Raw genomic sequence first — 14,724 nt, 5'->3', positions numbered from 1 at the left:
GGTCCCGAATGTCATGTTGTAATTACGAAAAAGAATTGCTTAAGTAATCAGAAAAGAAAATGGTATTGTTTAAAAAGTTCTGGCATTGAGAGCTTGACTGAATGAGAGAGAAGAGACAAAGCCAGGGCTCCTTGGGCTCTAGGGCTAGTCCAAGTTTAACAAGCCCCCTTGGGCTTCCTTCACAACTCCCAGTGGAAGCAGTCAAAAGAAAGGCATGCCTCTCCTGTCCTCCTGACCCTCCATTTACTCATAAAGCAGCGGGCTCTAACAATCACGGAACAAAAACCTCTTTGCCCAATGTAACCTTCCAACCCCCAGAGCTGTATGGGCCGCTAATCCTTTACACAAAAGCGGGCCCGTCGCTCTTTTGTTCCGCCCGAGGCTGGGCGCAGCGCTGAGCAGCAGCTGATCGGCTCTGGAACGTCCCAGCGGCGTGCCAGGGGCCTCCGATGTTTATTTAGCGGCCTGCTGGCTCGGCGAGGGGTCTCCGGGAGCCGGCTGAGCGCTCGCCCGCAGAGGAAGCCATGTACCGGCGCAGCTACGTCTTCCAGACCCGCAAGGAGCAGTACGAGCGCGCCGAGGAGGCGCCGCGCGCCGCCGAGCGGGACAGCCTGGCGGAGGCCCGGGCGGCCGCCCCGAGCCTGGCGGCGCTGCAGGGGCTCGGCGAGCGCGTGGCCGCCCACGTCCAGCGGGCCCGGGCGCTTGAGCAGCGCCACGCCGTCCTGCGGAGGCAGCTGGACGCCTTCCAGCGCCTAGACGAGCTGGCCGGCCCCGAGGATGCCCTCGCCCGCCACGTCGAGGGCAACCGCCAGCGCGCCCGGGACCTGGCGGCCGAGCGCACCCGGCTGGAGCGCCAGGGCGCAGAGGCGCAGCGCGAGCTCGACGAGTTCCGGAGCAAGTAAGCGCCGCCGTGGGGGTAACGAGGCAGCGGGGGGACCGGGAGCGCCCTGCCACCCGGGGTGGGTGGGCCCTGTCCGGTCCCCGGGCGACCGATGACTTCATCCCTGCAGAGGCACGCACATGGTGCATTTCCCTAAGATAGGACTAGCTTCCATTTTGGTGGCACGTCACAGTTTACATGAAACGGTGTAATTTGGTTTTAATGTATCTTAAAATCTAGATCCAATTTACATGCAATGAAATGCACAGATTTTAAGTGCATAGTTCAATGAGTTTGACGAATGTGTGAATAGGTACCCACGTAACTACTAAAACAAGCGAGATATTCCTCTACCCCAGAAAGTCCCCTTCTGCCCTTTCCCAGCCTTTGGTTCTGCCTCCCCAGTCCTCACAACCAGAGGCACCCAGCGTTCTGATTTCTGTCCCCATAGATTACTATTGCCTGTTTTAGAATTTCACAGAAATGGATCTTGTAGATATATTCCTATGTCTGACTGCTGCGCAGCACAGTGTTTTTGAGATGTGTCCATATTATTTAATCCTCACAGCCTCATCCTGCTAGAGAGGGTATATTGCACCCATTTTACAGATGAGGAGACTGAGGTTCAGACAATGTAGAGATTTGGGGCAAGGTCACTCAGCTGGTGGTTCGCTGCACTGGGACTGGAATTCAAGTCTTGAGCATGCTAAGTCTAGCGGTCTTCACCACATCACAGCTGACACCTGGGCATTGTTTCAACATGAGTCCTCTAGGGTCTGGCCACTCAAAGTGCGATTCATGGGCCAGCAGCATTGCCATCGCCCAGGAGCTTGTTAGCAAGGGAGACTCTTGGGCCCACCCCAGAGCTCTTGAATCAGACTCTGCCCTTCAATAAGAACCCCCAGGTGATTCATCATTTTAGAAGTTAAATACTGACGTTTCAGAAGTCCTGGTCCAGGGCAGTGGCCCCCCACTTTTGACAGACTGAATAATGTGTTAAAATCACCTGAAAGCTATTCAGAAAATAAAGATGCTTAGCAATTTGTCAGCATCTTTCCAGGTTATAGATAGGTGTGTGCTTTGACTCAGTTGGGCACTTCAGGGAATTTACCCTCTGATACTCCAGCAGGTTCAAAGGGCATGTCCCCAGAGATATTCACTGCAGTGTGATCTGCAATAGCACAGGCCTGGGACCAACCTGAAGGCCTGTTAATAGGAGTCAGGTTATAAAATTGTGCTTCATTCATGCAGTGGAATACTATGCAATTGTAAAAAAAAAAATAGTGTGTTATTATCTATTTTAAGAAGATGAGGGGAAGAGTAGAGATTTTTTTTGCTTGCATAAGAAAAAAGATGTGGGCTTCCTAGGTGGCGCAGTGGTTAAGAATCCACCTGCCAAAGCAGGGGACACGGGTTTGAGCCCTGCCCCAGGAAGATACCACATGCAGTGGAGCAACTGAGCCCGTGTACCACAACTATTGAGCCTGCGCTTTAGAGTCCATGAGCCACAACTATTGAGCCCATGTGCTGCAACTACTGAAGCCCATGCTCCTAGAGCCTGTGCTCCTCAACAAGAGAGGCCACAGCAATGAGAAGCCCATGCACCACAACAAAGAGTAGCCCCCGCTCGCCGCAACTAGAGAAAGCCCGTGTGCAGCAACAAAGACCCAACACAGCCAATAAATAAAGAAATAAATAAATTTAAAAAAAAAAAAGAAAAGAAAAAAGAAGATGTAAGCACATACACAGAAACCTAATAACACTGGTTACCTATGGGGATAAGGAAGTAGGAACAGAGGTGGGAGAGAGACTTTTAGCTTAACACCTCTTCATGTCATTTAAAAAATTTTCTAACCATGTAAGAGATTTATCTGTTTAAAAATTATATAAATTAATTAAAAAATACAGATGTGAAGGCCTCATCCAGGACCTCAAGTGGGGCCCAGGTTTTTCATAGTTAAACAGCTCTGCTAGTAATTGCAGTGAACAGCCAGAACAACTAAATTCTGTAAAACAATCAGATGATTGAAGCCAAAGTGGTTGTTTTCCACGTTATGGATTCACTTCTATATTCAATTCTATGAATATATGAATATATCATGAATTCTTACAATGAATTCTTTATAATGAAATTACTTGTCTTTACTATAATATCTAGACTTGTCTACAGCATGAAAATCGCATTAATATGTTGTTTATTCAATATGTTTTTAAGTTACAGAAATTCTTGGATGTTTTCAGCAGGAAAAAGCAATGAGAAAGTTAGATTTTGTTAACAGGTTTATTCCACAAGCTAATTAACCATTAAAAAAAAATCATTTTTGGCTCCATTAGAGCCACACAGAAAAGAAACTGCTAAGTGTGACATCCTGGTGTGAAATGTAAAACTTGTACAAATATATTTTGCTTACTGGTTATAGCTGAGCTTCCTGGATGACTCTAGAACTGGGAACGCTTAGCACAGTGTACACATGCCTAATGGTTCTTCCCTGAGGTCAGGACTTTTAATTCTGAGGCATGGTTTCCCAACACCTGTCACATGTAAAGTCCTTGACTTGAACCTGTGGCGTGGGTGTACAAGGACACAGAAAGTGATGCTCTGTGGGTTGGGCTGAGTGCTAATTAGAATTAGTTTCAACTACAAATAAACTCCAAGTTGATATTAGCTTATCCAAAACAGAAGTGTGTTTCTTTCTTGAGTAAGGTCTGGGCTAGCAGTTTAGTATGGCACCGTACAGTATTCAAGGCCCAAAAGGCTCTGTGTGGCCTTCAAGAAGGTGGCATCCATGTTTCAGGTGCAGGAGGAAGGGATGCAGAAGGACACACCTATACCATCTCTTACCGAAGATACCTTGAAGGGGCCACAGACACGCTTACATACAATTGGTCAGGATGTGGTCACATGATCACATTGAGCTGCAAGGACAGACATGCTTACATCCCATTGGTCAGGACATGGTCACATGGCCACACTGAGATGCAAGGAAGGCTGGGAAATGCAGTCTCCCTCCTAGGCAGCCCTGTGGCCACCAAACATGACGGGCTCTAAGTCCTAGTAGAATGGATATTGGGGGCATCTTGCAGAGAACAAGGCCAGGGGTCATTTGGGAAGGGGCTTTCTCTTTTTCTAAAGGAGGTGAAATTCCCCCAGAGGGAAACATGTTCTGACCAGAATGATTTCTTCTGCTTCCTTGCTCTCAACTGTTTTTTAGAAGTCCAGGGAAGAAGTCGACTAGGAGAAAAAAAAATACACCTGCTCCTAGTATCTGCTGCTTTATTAGTCATGTGTATGTTTAACTTTGGGGGTGTCCCTGCTCTGCCCAGGCAGGGTGGTGTGGCTGTCAGGACACAGTTTTGTTGTCAGACTCACATCAGAGCCCTGAACTCCTCTCTTAGTTTGGAGTCCTTGAAGCCGAGCCTGAGAAAGTCGCTTATTTGGGAGATGGTCTCAGGGAGCACCAGTTGGGTAGTGGGGAATCGAGGTGGGAAGGGAAGGACTGAGGAGTGCGTCATCTAGCAAGTTACCTGCATGGCCACTGGAGCACACCTGTGGCGGGGTGGAGGGCACCCCTCAGTGGTCCCAGCTGAGGGCCAGGGAGCTGGGGCGTGTATGTACCACTCACCCCATCAGAGCCTGCAGGCTCCTCCCAGGGGCGCTGATTCTCCGACCCGTCCAGCCCTCCCTGCCCACCAGCCCACAGGAGGCCCTTGGTGTGCAGGGCGATGTGGCACAGATGCGGGTGAAGCACTGGGAGCACCTGCGGAGGCCTGGGGCCGGTTTCTCAACCTCAGTTTCCTCATCTTTCACATATGGATAACAGGAACCGCTCCCTTCCAGGGTTTTGTGAGGATTAAATGGCATAATCCAGAAAAGCTGACACGTGTTGATAAGTACAACCATGTATGGTACCCAGGCCAGGTCAGGTTAGCGGTGTTCCATGTGGATCGTTAGGGCAGCCTCCCCATCTCTGTGCTGCCGCTGCACTTGGGTTACAGGTGTGCATCCTCAGGTGACTGGGAGGGGGGCTGGGGGGTCGGGGCTGGGCCTCCAGGCTGGGAGACTCCTGCTTCATGTATGGTGCCCCGGTGGCACTTCCTGCATGTGCCGTGATATGGACAAGGTTGGGAAGGGCGGGGTCTAAATGCAGCATCAGCTCCTGCTTCCCTTAAAGAGAGGGCGTAGGACTCAGGTTAACTGAATGCTGACTGTGTGACCGCACGTACCGGATCACGGAAGCTGCCCATCTCTCCCTTTTGTGTCCCACCTGCAGGTATGAAAACGAGTGTGAGTGTCAGCTGCTGCTGAAGGAAATGCTCGAACGGCTCAACAAGGTGAGCGGAACCTGTCCATGGGTTTGAGTAAACTCATGACAGGATTGAGCTAAGTGGCTGAACGGTTGTTTCACACACCTCCTGTTTGTGTTCTTTCAGGATTCCCCTATTTCTTTTGCTGTCACTCTCCTTCTTTTTTAAAAAAATTATTTCATTGAAGTACAGTTGATTTACAATGTTGTGTTAATTTCTGCTGCACAGCAAAGTGATTCAGGTATACACATATGTACATTCCTTTTCATATTCTTTTCCATATGGTGTATCACAGAATATTGACTATAGTTCCCTGTGCTGTACAGTAGGACCTTGTTGTTTATCCATCCTGTATATAATAATCTGCATCTGCTAATCCCAGACTCCCAATCCATCCCTCCTCCACCCCCACCCCTTGGCAACCACAAGTCTGTTCCCCATGTCTGTGTGTCACTCTTCTTCTTGACATTGTAATTTCAACTAAACCTTTGTGAGTGAATTCACACACCCACACACACTCCTCTACCACAAGCTACATGAGCTCGTGAGAGATCCCTAGACAATTAAGCTTATTGGTTTGCTTGGCTATTAAAACGGGCCAGCGTTACAGAGACTGGCTGTTGTTTGCACCAAACTTAGGAGGGAACTTGCTCTGGGCAGTGGTTATTTGGATGCAATGCTACCTTATCCTGTTGGATAAGGGTCTTGAGATTACTCCACAGGGAAAGTCTCAAGAGAATACGGGACGAAATTTCCTTTTCCCCTCAAGCTCCTCCTTCTAGAAGCATGAGCAGTTGCCACGTGGGAGGCACCAGAATTCTTAGCTTCTTGCTGGAGACCCTCCTCAGAGGTTGGGTGGAGTCGTTCTTTGCAGGGGCAGTTTCCTTCTTTGGATCCTCCATCACCATCCTAACTGATTGGATTTTCTGCTATAGCCAGGAGAACTCGACTAGCAGAATAATCCTGGACCACAGAGCTTGGACAAAACCAGGGATGGCAGATAGCTGTAAGCATGTTCCTTTTCTGATCCTTCAGAGGCGAAGGACCTATGGGGACTGGTTAGTTGAAAGGTCGCTTTTTCAGGGTACCTGGCTGCCTTTCCCCTTCCCTGTTCTCCATCCATAACCTCATTGCTGATAAAATCCATCACCCTTCCCTGCTGTGCCCAGATGTGGCCTTAAGATTCTTCACACAGTTGCCATATGATCCAGCAATCCCACTCCTGGGTATACATCTGGACAAAACTCTAATTCAAAAAGATACATACAGCCCAATGTTCATAGCAGCGCTATTCACAACAGCCAAGACATGGAAACAATCTAAGTGGCCATCAACAGATGATTGGATAGAGAAAATGTGGTACATATATACAATGGAATACTACTCAGCCATAAAAAAGAATGAAATGATGCCATTTGCAGCAACATGGATGGACCTAGAGATTCTGGCATACTCAGAGAAGTAAGTCAGAAAGAGAAAGACAAATACCATGTGATATTACTTATATGTGGAAGCTAAAATATGACACGAATGAACGTATCTACAAAACAGAAACAAACTCACAGACATAGAGAGCCGACTTGTGGTTGCCAAGGAGAGGGTGGTGGTGGAGGGATGGATTGGGAGTTTGAGGTTAGCAGATGCAAACTATAATACATAAACTTCATTTTTTCAAATTTTTTAAAGTCTTTATTGAACTTGTTTCAATATTGCTTCTGTTTTATATTTTGGTTTTTCGGCCCAGAGGCATGTGGGATCTTAGCTTCCTGACCAGGGATCGAACCTGCACCTCCTGCATTGGAAGGTGAATTCCTAACCACTGGACCACCAGGGATGTCCCACAAACTATTATATATAGAATGGATAAACAACAAGGTCCTGCTACTGTATAGCATAGGAAACTATATTCACCCTGTAAAAAGCGTAAGAGAATATGAAAAAGAATGTATATATATATGTATAACTGACTCACTTTGCTGTACAGCAGAAATTAACACATTGTAAATGAACTATATTTCAATAAAATCAATTCAAAAAATAAGATTCCTCTCCACATGGAACTCCAGGCAACGGCTTCAGACGGTCAGGGTCAGCTCAGGGTGTTTGCCACCCATTCCCTGGCTTTGCCCAACCTCTGTTGTCTAGGATTATTCTGCTGGTCGGTGGGAAAGTCAGAACCACACTCCAGGGACAGTGAGTTTTGCTTTGTGTGTGCTACAGACTGTGTGATACTTCTGTGCCCTTCTCTGTGTGAGCATCTAATGTGTTGCCCAAGTCATGACCCTGTGTGCAGGAGATGCTGTCAGTAATTATGCAGGTTTATTGATAGAATCTGGACTGTCTCAGGCCCGTGGAACAGATGGGCATCCCGAGGTGAGCATAGAGCTGATGGGGACGGTGTGCTTCGGGCGGGCCCTCAGCGCACAGCTCATGACTGGCTGCATGCTGAGCTGGGTTGCGAGGACCCAAGGCCTGCTGGACGTCTGAATAGATCTGGGCCGTATTAGCGTTCGACCTCACTCAGCTTTCGGCTGACACTTGTGGCTCACCCCCATTCGTGTTTTTGGTGGTGATTCCAGGCTGCCAGGTGGGGCCGCCATCTTGTCCACCGGCCGAGGCCTTCAGGACAGAGGCACCTGACACCCTTCACCTTTAGGTGCCAGTTCAGCCCCTAACCAGCACCACCTGGTTTTGCTTTGTGATTGTTTGTCCTCCCTGCAAGCAGGACTCTCTCTGGACTTGGTTGTTGCCCTCATGGGGCCATCCTGGGCGTTCCTCAAAGAAAAGGTTGAAAGAACTTAGTCTTTCTTTTTACCCTTGGTCGCAAGTAACAGTGGATGTAAAAACAAGCTGAAACCTCCATTGTTTTTCTCTTATTACAAAAGCAATGCATGTTCCCAGTAGAAAAATAAGACAGGAGAGAGAAAGTGAAAAATAAGGGAAAGGCATCCCACCATTTCCCCCCTTCATACTGTGATGTAGTGTGTGGACAACTGGGGCCTGAGTCCCGGGAGAATGTTACGAAGCTTCTGGGGAAAGATGGGACCAAGCGCACAGGCGGGGGCAGCACAAGCATTGGTGTGGCTGTTCCCGGGTCCAGGGAAGACACTTCTCCCCACAGGAGCTGTGCCATCAGAACAGGAGGGTGGCTTGCTAACAGGACCCGTCACCCTACAGCTCAGTATCTGTGAGGCTTCATCTCTCTGAGCCTCAGCTTCTTCATCTGGAAAATGGGAACAATGCTAGTTCCCACCATAGGAACGGGTGTCTGTCTGCGTGCCTGGTGCGAGTTAAGTGACATACTTCATGTGTCCTGCCTGGTACAGGTGTTATTACAGGTCACCTGATGTGATGGACGCCAGCCTAGTTTTCTTGGGAAGCAGCTGCATACCCCTGGTGGAGTGGGAGCGCATGGAGGAACAGCTTTTTAAAAAGTTGTGAATGTATTACTTTTCTCTACAGCAGGTGATATAAAAAACTTTCTTTTTAAATACATGTCAATAAACATGAATCAATTTGAAAAAATACCGGGTTAATAATAGTAGGGGATTTTGGATGTAGGAGAAATCACAAGCACAGGATGCAAACACAGTGAATGGGGAGGTCCCTGCTCTAGCTCGTGGGAGCTGCGGAACAGCCTTATGGATTTTGTTTCTTTCACCCCCAGATGACCCAGTCTCGTCGCCTCACTGCCGGGGCAGGAAATCACCCTTGCTGAGGCTAAGCAACTCCGAACGCCACAGCCTCCCCGCAGCAGGCATGGGGTCTCCTGTGTCCATGGTCATTCTCCCCCCACACCAAGGCCTCTCAGGGACTTGCTGTGTCTCGGGAGACAGACACAGAGCCAGAGCCCCTGGGTGAAGATGGTCCCTTCCCGCTGGATGTTGGTGCCACGTCCACCCCCCTCCCCGGCCACCCCCCAGGTGCTCCTTCCACTCCTCCCGGGCCGCGCCCGAGGTCACGCGGAGACTCGGAGCACGCTGGCAGCTTCCTGCATCTGCTCGGCTGTGGGAACGTCTGCGAGCTCAGGGCCAACCCAGAAGTGTGGGCGTTAGCACCCCGGGGTGGCCCTTGGCCACTGGGGGTGAGGAGAGAGTGCCTACGTCCCCAGCGGGCCCACCCCGTGTCCCGACAGCTCAGAGGTGAGTTTCCGGATCCCTCCAGGGTCCTTGGCAGGAGTGAGCCTGTTGCCCACGGTGGGAACCCGCTCACTGCACACCTTTATTGGCTTTGTTCCTCCTCCTGTACTCCTGGTATCACCTCTCAAATAAGGGACCCCTTCCCAGTCCTTGCCTTGGGGCCTGCTTCTGAGGAACTCAAACTAAGACAGCCCCTCAGGGGTCAGGCGGCTGGAGGCTGGACCTTCAGGCTCTCCGTCCACTGAGACGGTCACTGGACAAGAAGGAGGGGAAATGGGACAGTAGAATTTACGTCTGGTTGGCTGTCGGTTGTATGACTGATTTTAGTTGACAAAGCTTTGAATATCTATGTGCATCACATCAGCCAGGTTTTTACTGTCAACTCAGTCTAATGTCCATTTCGTTTGGTCTCATGGAAGGGATTCATCCCTGGGTGTGGCCATGGGAAATGGGGTACACTAGGAATCTTTGACCCAGTCTTTGAATCTGGCTTGGAAAATGTGACAGTGTATAGACAGGACTGGTTGCCACCATGTTCATAAAGCTGCCATCTATGAGTACTGCCCACGTAATTAAACCTCCACAACAGAGTGCCTGTATTTTTAACAGCCAAGTACGTTAAAGAAAGCTACTCCTTGCTATGCACTTTGAAGTGAAATACCTCAACATACTACGTATATACTCGGGCCAAAGTTATTCAGATTTTCAGACTTTGGATATATAGATAATAAGAATTCCTGATGACTTTTATTTTTTTCCATTAACATTTATTTTTTTCTGTTTTTCATTTTTAATTTTTTTTATTGAAGTATAGTTGATTTCCAATATTATGTTAGTTTCAGATGTACAGCATAGTGATTCAGTATTTTTACAGATTATACTCTATTAAAAGCTATTAGAACTGATGGCTTTTTAAAAAAAATGTATTTATTTTGGCTGCACTGGGTCTTAGTTGCAACATGCAGGATCTAGTTCCCCGAGCACGGATGGAACCTGGGCCCCCTGCATTGGGAATTTGGAGTCAACCACTGGACCACCAGGGAAGTCGCTAGAACTGATGACTTTAAAATATTTGGGTTTGATAAAAAAAAAAAATTGGGTTTGGCTAATCTCTAGGATTCATTATAGAGAGAGAGAGACCGTAAGGAATAGACTTTAAGGTTTTTTTCTCTCTCTTTTTTTAATCACCAGAATTTGAAAATGATGTAGGTTCTAGTTGAATGCTTTCACCTGAAAACAATTTTAGGAAATACCTAAAGCTGCCACGTGTGCTTTTCTGTGTAAGTCGTGTATCTTAAACGTGTCTGGAAAAGAGCAAGAGGTGAGGGCATTTAGGGGGTGAGTGGATGGGGCACGGAGCTTTTGCTTTCAGGGCTACAAGCCTTCATACATCGAGGAATTCCTCTGAGGCTGGAAGTGGACTTCTGGAGAACAGGAGAGCGATCTGGGGAAGAAGAGTTTGGGAGGAGGCTGGCGGTGGGCGGCTGGAAGAACAGAGGGCGGAGGAAGCGTGGGGAAGGATGCAGAGGGCGAGAGCAGAGTGGAGGAAGGTGAGGTGGTGGGAAGAGGGAGGGTGGGGAGTGGAGGGACACGCCCAGCACCTCCTCCAGGCTGGTGTAAGCCCTGGAAGGCAAGTGACCCTAACATTTTTGGAAAGGTTTTTGACATCCAGGATTGAAGTAGGTGTTTTTTTAAAAAAATTAATCCCTAATTAACTAGAAATCTTAATGAGTTTGAATACCCATTCTTTAGCGGTTGGCCTTTTGGTTTTGGGTTATTTTTTTTAGTTGGGCTGGATTGGGGGCTGGGTGTGGATACAGACAATTGGGTTTTTAATGGACTTCTAGCATCTCTGTGACTGGATTGGCAAGGCTGAGTTTTCAAGGGCATATTGGACTCTAGTTATTTCTCTAGCCCCTTTCTCAAAATTCATCTAGGCCAGCAGTTCTGAAACTTCCTGTGCATCAGCATCTCCAGGAGGGCCTGTTAAAACACAGATTCCTGGGTCTCCACCCCAGAAATTCTGATCTGGTAGGTCTGGGATCCACCAGATTTTTTACATTTCTAATCATTTCCAGGGACCACACTTTGAGAACAACTGGCCTAGATGTAGAACATACACAATTATCAGGGTTGGAATGTTTTCTAAAATTAGACTATTGGCTCAGACTCTCGATTTGGAAAAATCTAGACGCTTCTGCTGGTGGAGCATTTGAAAATGCAGCTGACAGCATCCAAAAGCATAATGAAAACACAAGCGTCTACACATTTCTGAGTTCTGGTGCAAACAAAGAAAACACTTTCAAACGAATTCTCCTCCCCGTATCAGCAACTGCGCATTCCAGAGGCAGCCCAGCCACTCACCTTCGGGGGTTTTCCGGGGCAGTTTATCAGATGATTGTCTTCAAAGTAAGAGAATGTGCTTGCAGGGCATCTGGTCAACCTCTCTTTTAAGGACAGATGTGGGACCTAAGAGCGGTTGTTTGGCTCGACCCTGAGAGGGGGGTGGGGGGCGGGCAGCAGGCACCTTGCAGGGTCAGGACTCGGCACTCAACTCCTGACTAGCAGAGGGAAGATCCCAGTCCCATGATCTCCTGCTAACTTCTGTTAACTAGCTGAACAACCCAGCTCGCTAGTCTCACCCGTCTGTAAGGTGAGACTCCAGTTTCAGCAGAGCCCTCGGGTTCCACGGATTTGCCGAAGGGCCTCTGAGGGAGGCGGGGTTGCTGGCTGATTGGGGTTCCTGTCCCCGCCGTCACGTCCTTCAAGAAGCACATCTCTGCTTTGCTTTTACACGCTGGCTTCCCTGGGATATTTTATTTGAAGGATGACACGTGGCTTTAAAAAGTTTGAGAAACAATGACCTTTAGGGTCCCTTCTATGTCTAAAATTTTGAGTGTTCAATCCCTTTATGTAATAACACAGAAGGTCCTTGAAACCTCATTTTCAGTTCTTCAGCTCCAGTAATTGTGTATCAATTGTGGATGAATTTTTGGTGAAAATTAAGATGTTTGAGAATTCCCTGCCCCACCCCATCCTCAGCAGTCTCAAGGGGTTGAGAGTGGGGCAGGTAGAAAAACGTGCGGAAGGTGAAGGTGTAGCTCAGGTCTCCACCCAGCACAGCCTCCACCCCAGATTTAGCCACGCCCACTCAGCAGTGTCCCATTCCCAGAGTTGAGAATCACTTCCGCAAGGAACCACTGGGCCTCAAGGGAATGGGGCTGATTTTCCTTCCCGTCAGTGTGGTCCTGGTAGGACTGTCAGCAAGACAACGGTGGTGTGACCACGTGGGCCAGTCGCAGCTCTCTCCCGGAGATGTGACTCCTGAGGGCAGAGGTGAATGCCTTTGGAGCTGGGTCATCCCGAGGGCAGTGCCGTGGACCCCTGCTGCCTAGATTGCTGGGACTGCCCTGGTTTCTGTCCTTCTCAGGGCCTGTAAATTACCCAGGACCTTTCTGGTTCCTCAGCCCTTTCCCACTGCAGGAAGACACCAAGACTTTCTTTCCTTCACCATGTCTTTCATGAAGGGGCTTCCCCAGGCTTATGGGATAATTCTGGGTATTTCAGAACGCGGTTCACCAGGACCTCCAAGGGGCCTCCCACCTTCCCTGGGGCATTTGCACAAGGGCACCAATAATGGAACAAAACCGTTGTGTTTTCTTTGAGCTCTGTGTGACCGTCCCAGTGACATAGGATTTGAGGACCCGTCATTAAGCCCCCAGAATGGTAAACTCCTGAAGGCAGAGCTCATCAAAAGTCAGCAACTGATTAACTCATTTATCAAAAGAATGAGCCCCGAAGCTAAAATACCCATAGATGGAGTTCACATTATTTTAGTTCAGAGTCCTGTACCTGGAGATATGCATTCCTTTTTATAATTTGGTTCATTCTTTTCCTTCTGATTTAAAAATAATACTTTAGGCCACGTGTGGGTCTCTTAAAGGGCGTGATCTCCCCACGTGCTGTTGTCTCTCTCTGTGGGCATCGGAGGCCCAGCTCCAGGGCCGAGCAGTGGGCAGCACTTTGGGGAGAGCAGGCAGGAGAGTGCAGGGTCCACAGGCGAGGAACCAGCTCTGGGTCTTGGGGTCCTTCCCTCCCTCTGTCTGAGGGTTCCCCACCTGTTGGCATCCCTGGTACCCATGAAGGAATTTCAGAGTCTCCAGGGGAAAGGAGTCGGTAACTGGAAATTAGAGGCGGAAAGGGCTGGGGGGTTCACCCTGGAGCAGGAGAGACTGAGGAAGGACAAGATGGTGCATGTGCCTGAAATCAGTCCTCTAGGCCTTCCATGTCCAGTGTGCGGGCCACTAGCCACGTGAGGCTGGGGGTGATCAAAACAGAGAGTTCAAATTGATGTGATATATTGTGAGTGTAAAATACACACCAGGTCTCAAAGACCTAGCCTGGAAAAAAGATGTAAAATATCTCATCAATAGCTTTAAAATGTTGATGACGATAAAATAAGATTTGGGGTATATTGGGTGAAATAAAATATATTGTTAAAATTAATTTCACCCATTTCTTTTATCTGACGGGGCTACTAAGAAATTTAAAATTATGCCCGAGGCTTGGACAACGCGATATTAGAATAACTTATTTACTTTTTACTTGTATAAACCTGCACAAAAGGCATGTGTGAAGGTACATTGCTAACGGTTGCAAATTGACCAATTTGATCTGGCACAACTCTTAAGTCCTTTAAGATAAACTCCGAAGTTCTTTTGGGTGGAGAAAATAGTTTCAGAGGTTTGAGTTGGGTGAGGGTTATCCAATCCCCGACAGTCTTGCTGAAGTTTCAGAGCAAATTCCCACGAATGAATATTTACTGAATAAGCCTTTATTCTGATGCAGGCCCCCAAGGTTCATACAGCCTCTTCTCCAGGCTCCATGACGTCCCAGATCTCTGCTGTTTAAGGTGCTAAGGCAACACATTGCATGAAAAGCTCATTCAAGGCAGGTGATACAGTTGGGTCAGGATTCTGGCATCCTCACTGTCAGCCTCAGACAATCATACCTGCCTACGTCAGTGAGCTTTTACAGGAACGGTTATAAGGAATCAAGTGCCTTTCCTACGAGTGCAGCCTAGCACCTCCCTGGAACCTAAACCCTATTAGTACCAGGAGGGCGTCGGTCTCAAAATATCTTGGCCTGTCCACATACCTTGACTGTCTTAACTCTGTTTATGCAAGGGTAGAGAGTATCTTAAATACTTTAGCAAACCCCATTTCTACCTTTGTCAGTGAGAGCCCATTGCTAATATTCTTCATGCTTTTCAACAAGTCTTTAGGAAGTCAGTAAAAATTCACGCAGCAAGGCCTCAGGTATTGGCAGGTGTGCATGGCAGAGGTGTCTTGGGAGAGGGGCAAGCAGCTTGGACCTGTCACATCTCTCTGAATTGTTGAA

At 48.2% G+C, this 14,724-nt stretch overlaps 1 protein-coding gene across 1 annotated transcript in view; it reads left to right on the top strand.

Annotated features, from left to right (window-relative positions):
- Window positions 1–457: 457 nt before the first annotated feature.
- Window positions 458–14,724, top strand: part of BFSP1 (beaded filament structural protein 1) — a 35,045-nt gene continuing 20,778 nt past the window's right edge. The window contains exons 1-2 of the mRNA XM_057702840.1: window positions 458–898; window positions 5,152–5,212. Coding sequence (XP_057558823.1) covers window positions 525–898; window positions 5,152–5,212 — 435 coding nt within the window. The 5' untranslated portion in view covers window positions 458–524. The remainder of the gene's footprint in view (window positions 899–5,151; window positions 5,213–14,724) is intronic.

The sequence above is a fragment of the Hippopotamus amphibius genome, chromosome 12 (genome assembly GCF_030028045.1).
Source record: "Hippopotamus amphibius kiboko isolate mHipAmp2 chromosome 12, mHipAmp2.hap2, whole genome shotgun sequence".
Classification (NCBI taxonomy): Eukaryota; Metazoa; Chordata; class Mammalia; order Artiodactyla; family Hippopotamidae; genus Hippopotamus; species Hippopotamus amphibius.
This window is presented reverse-complemented; position numbering and strand designations above follow the sequence as displayed.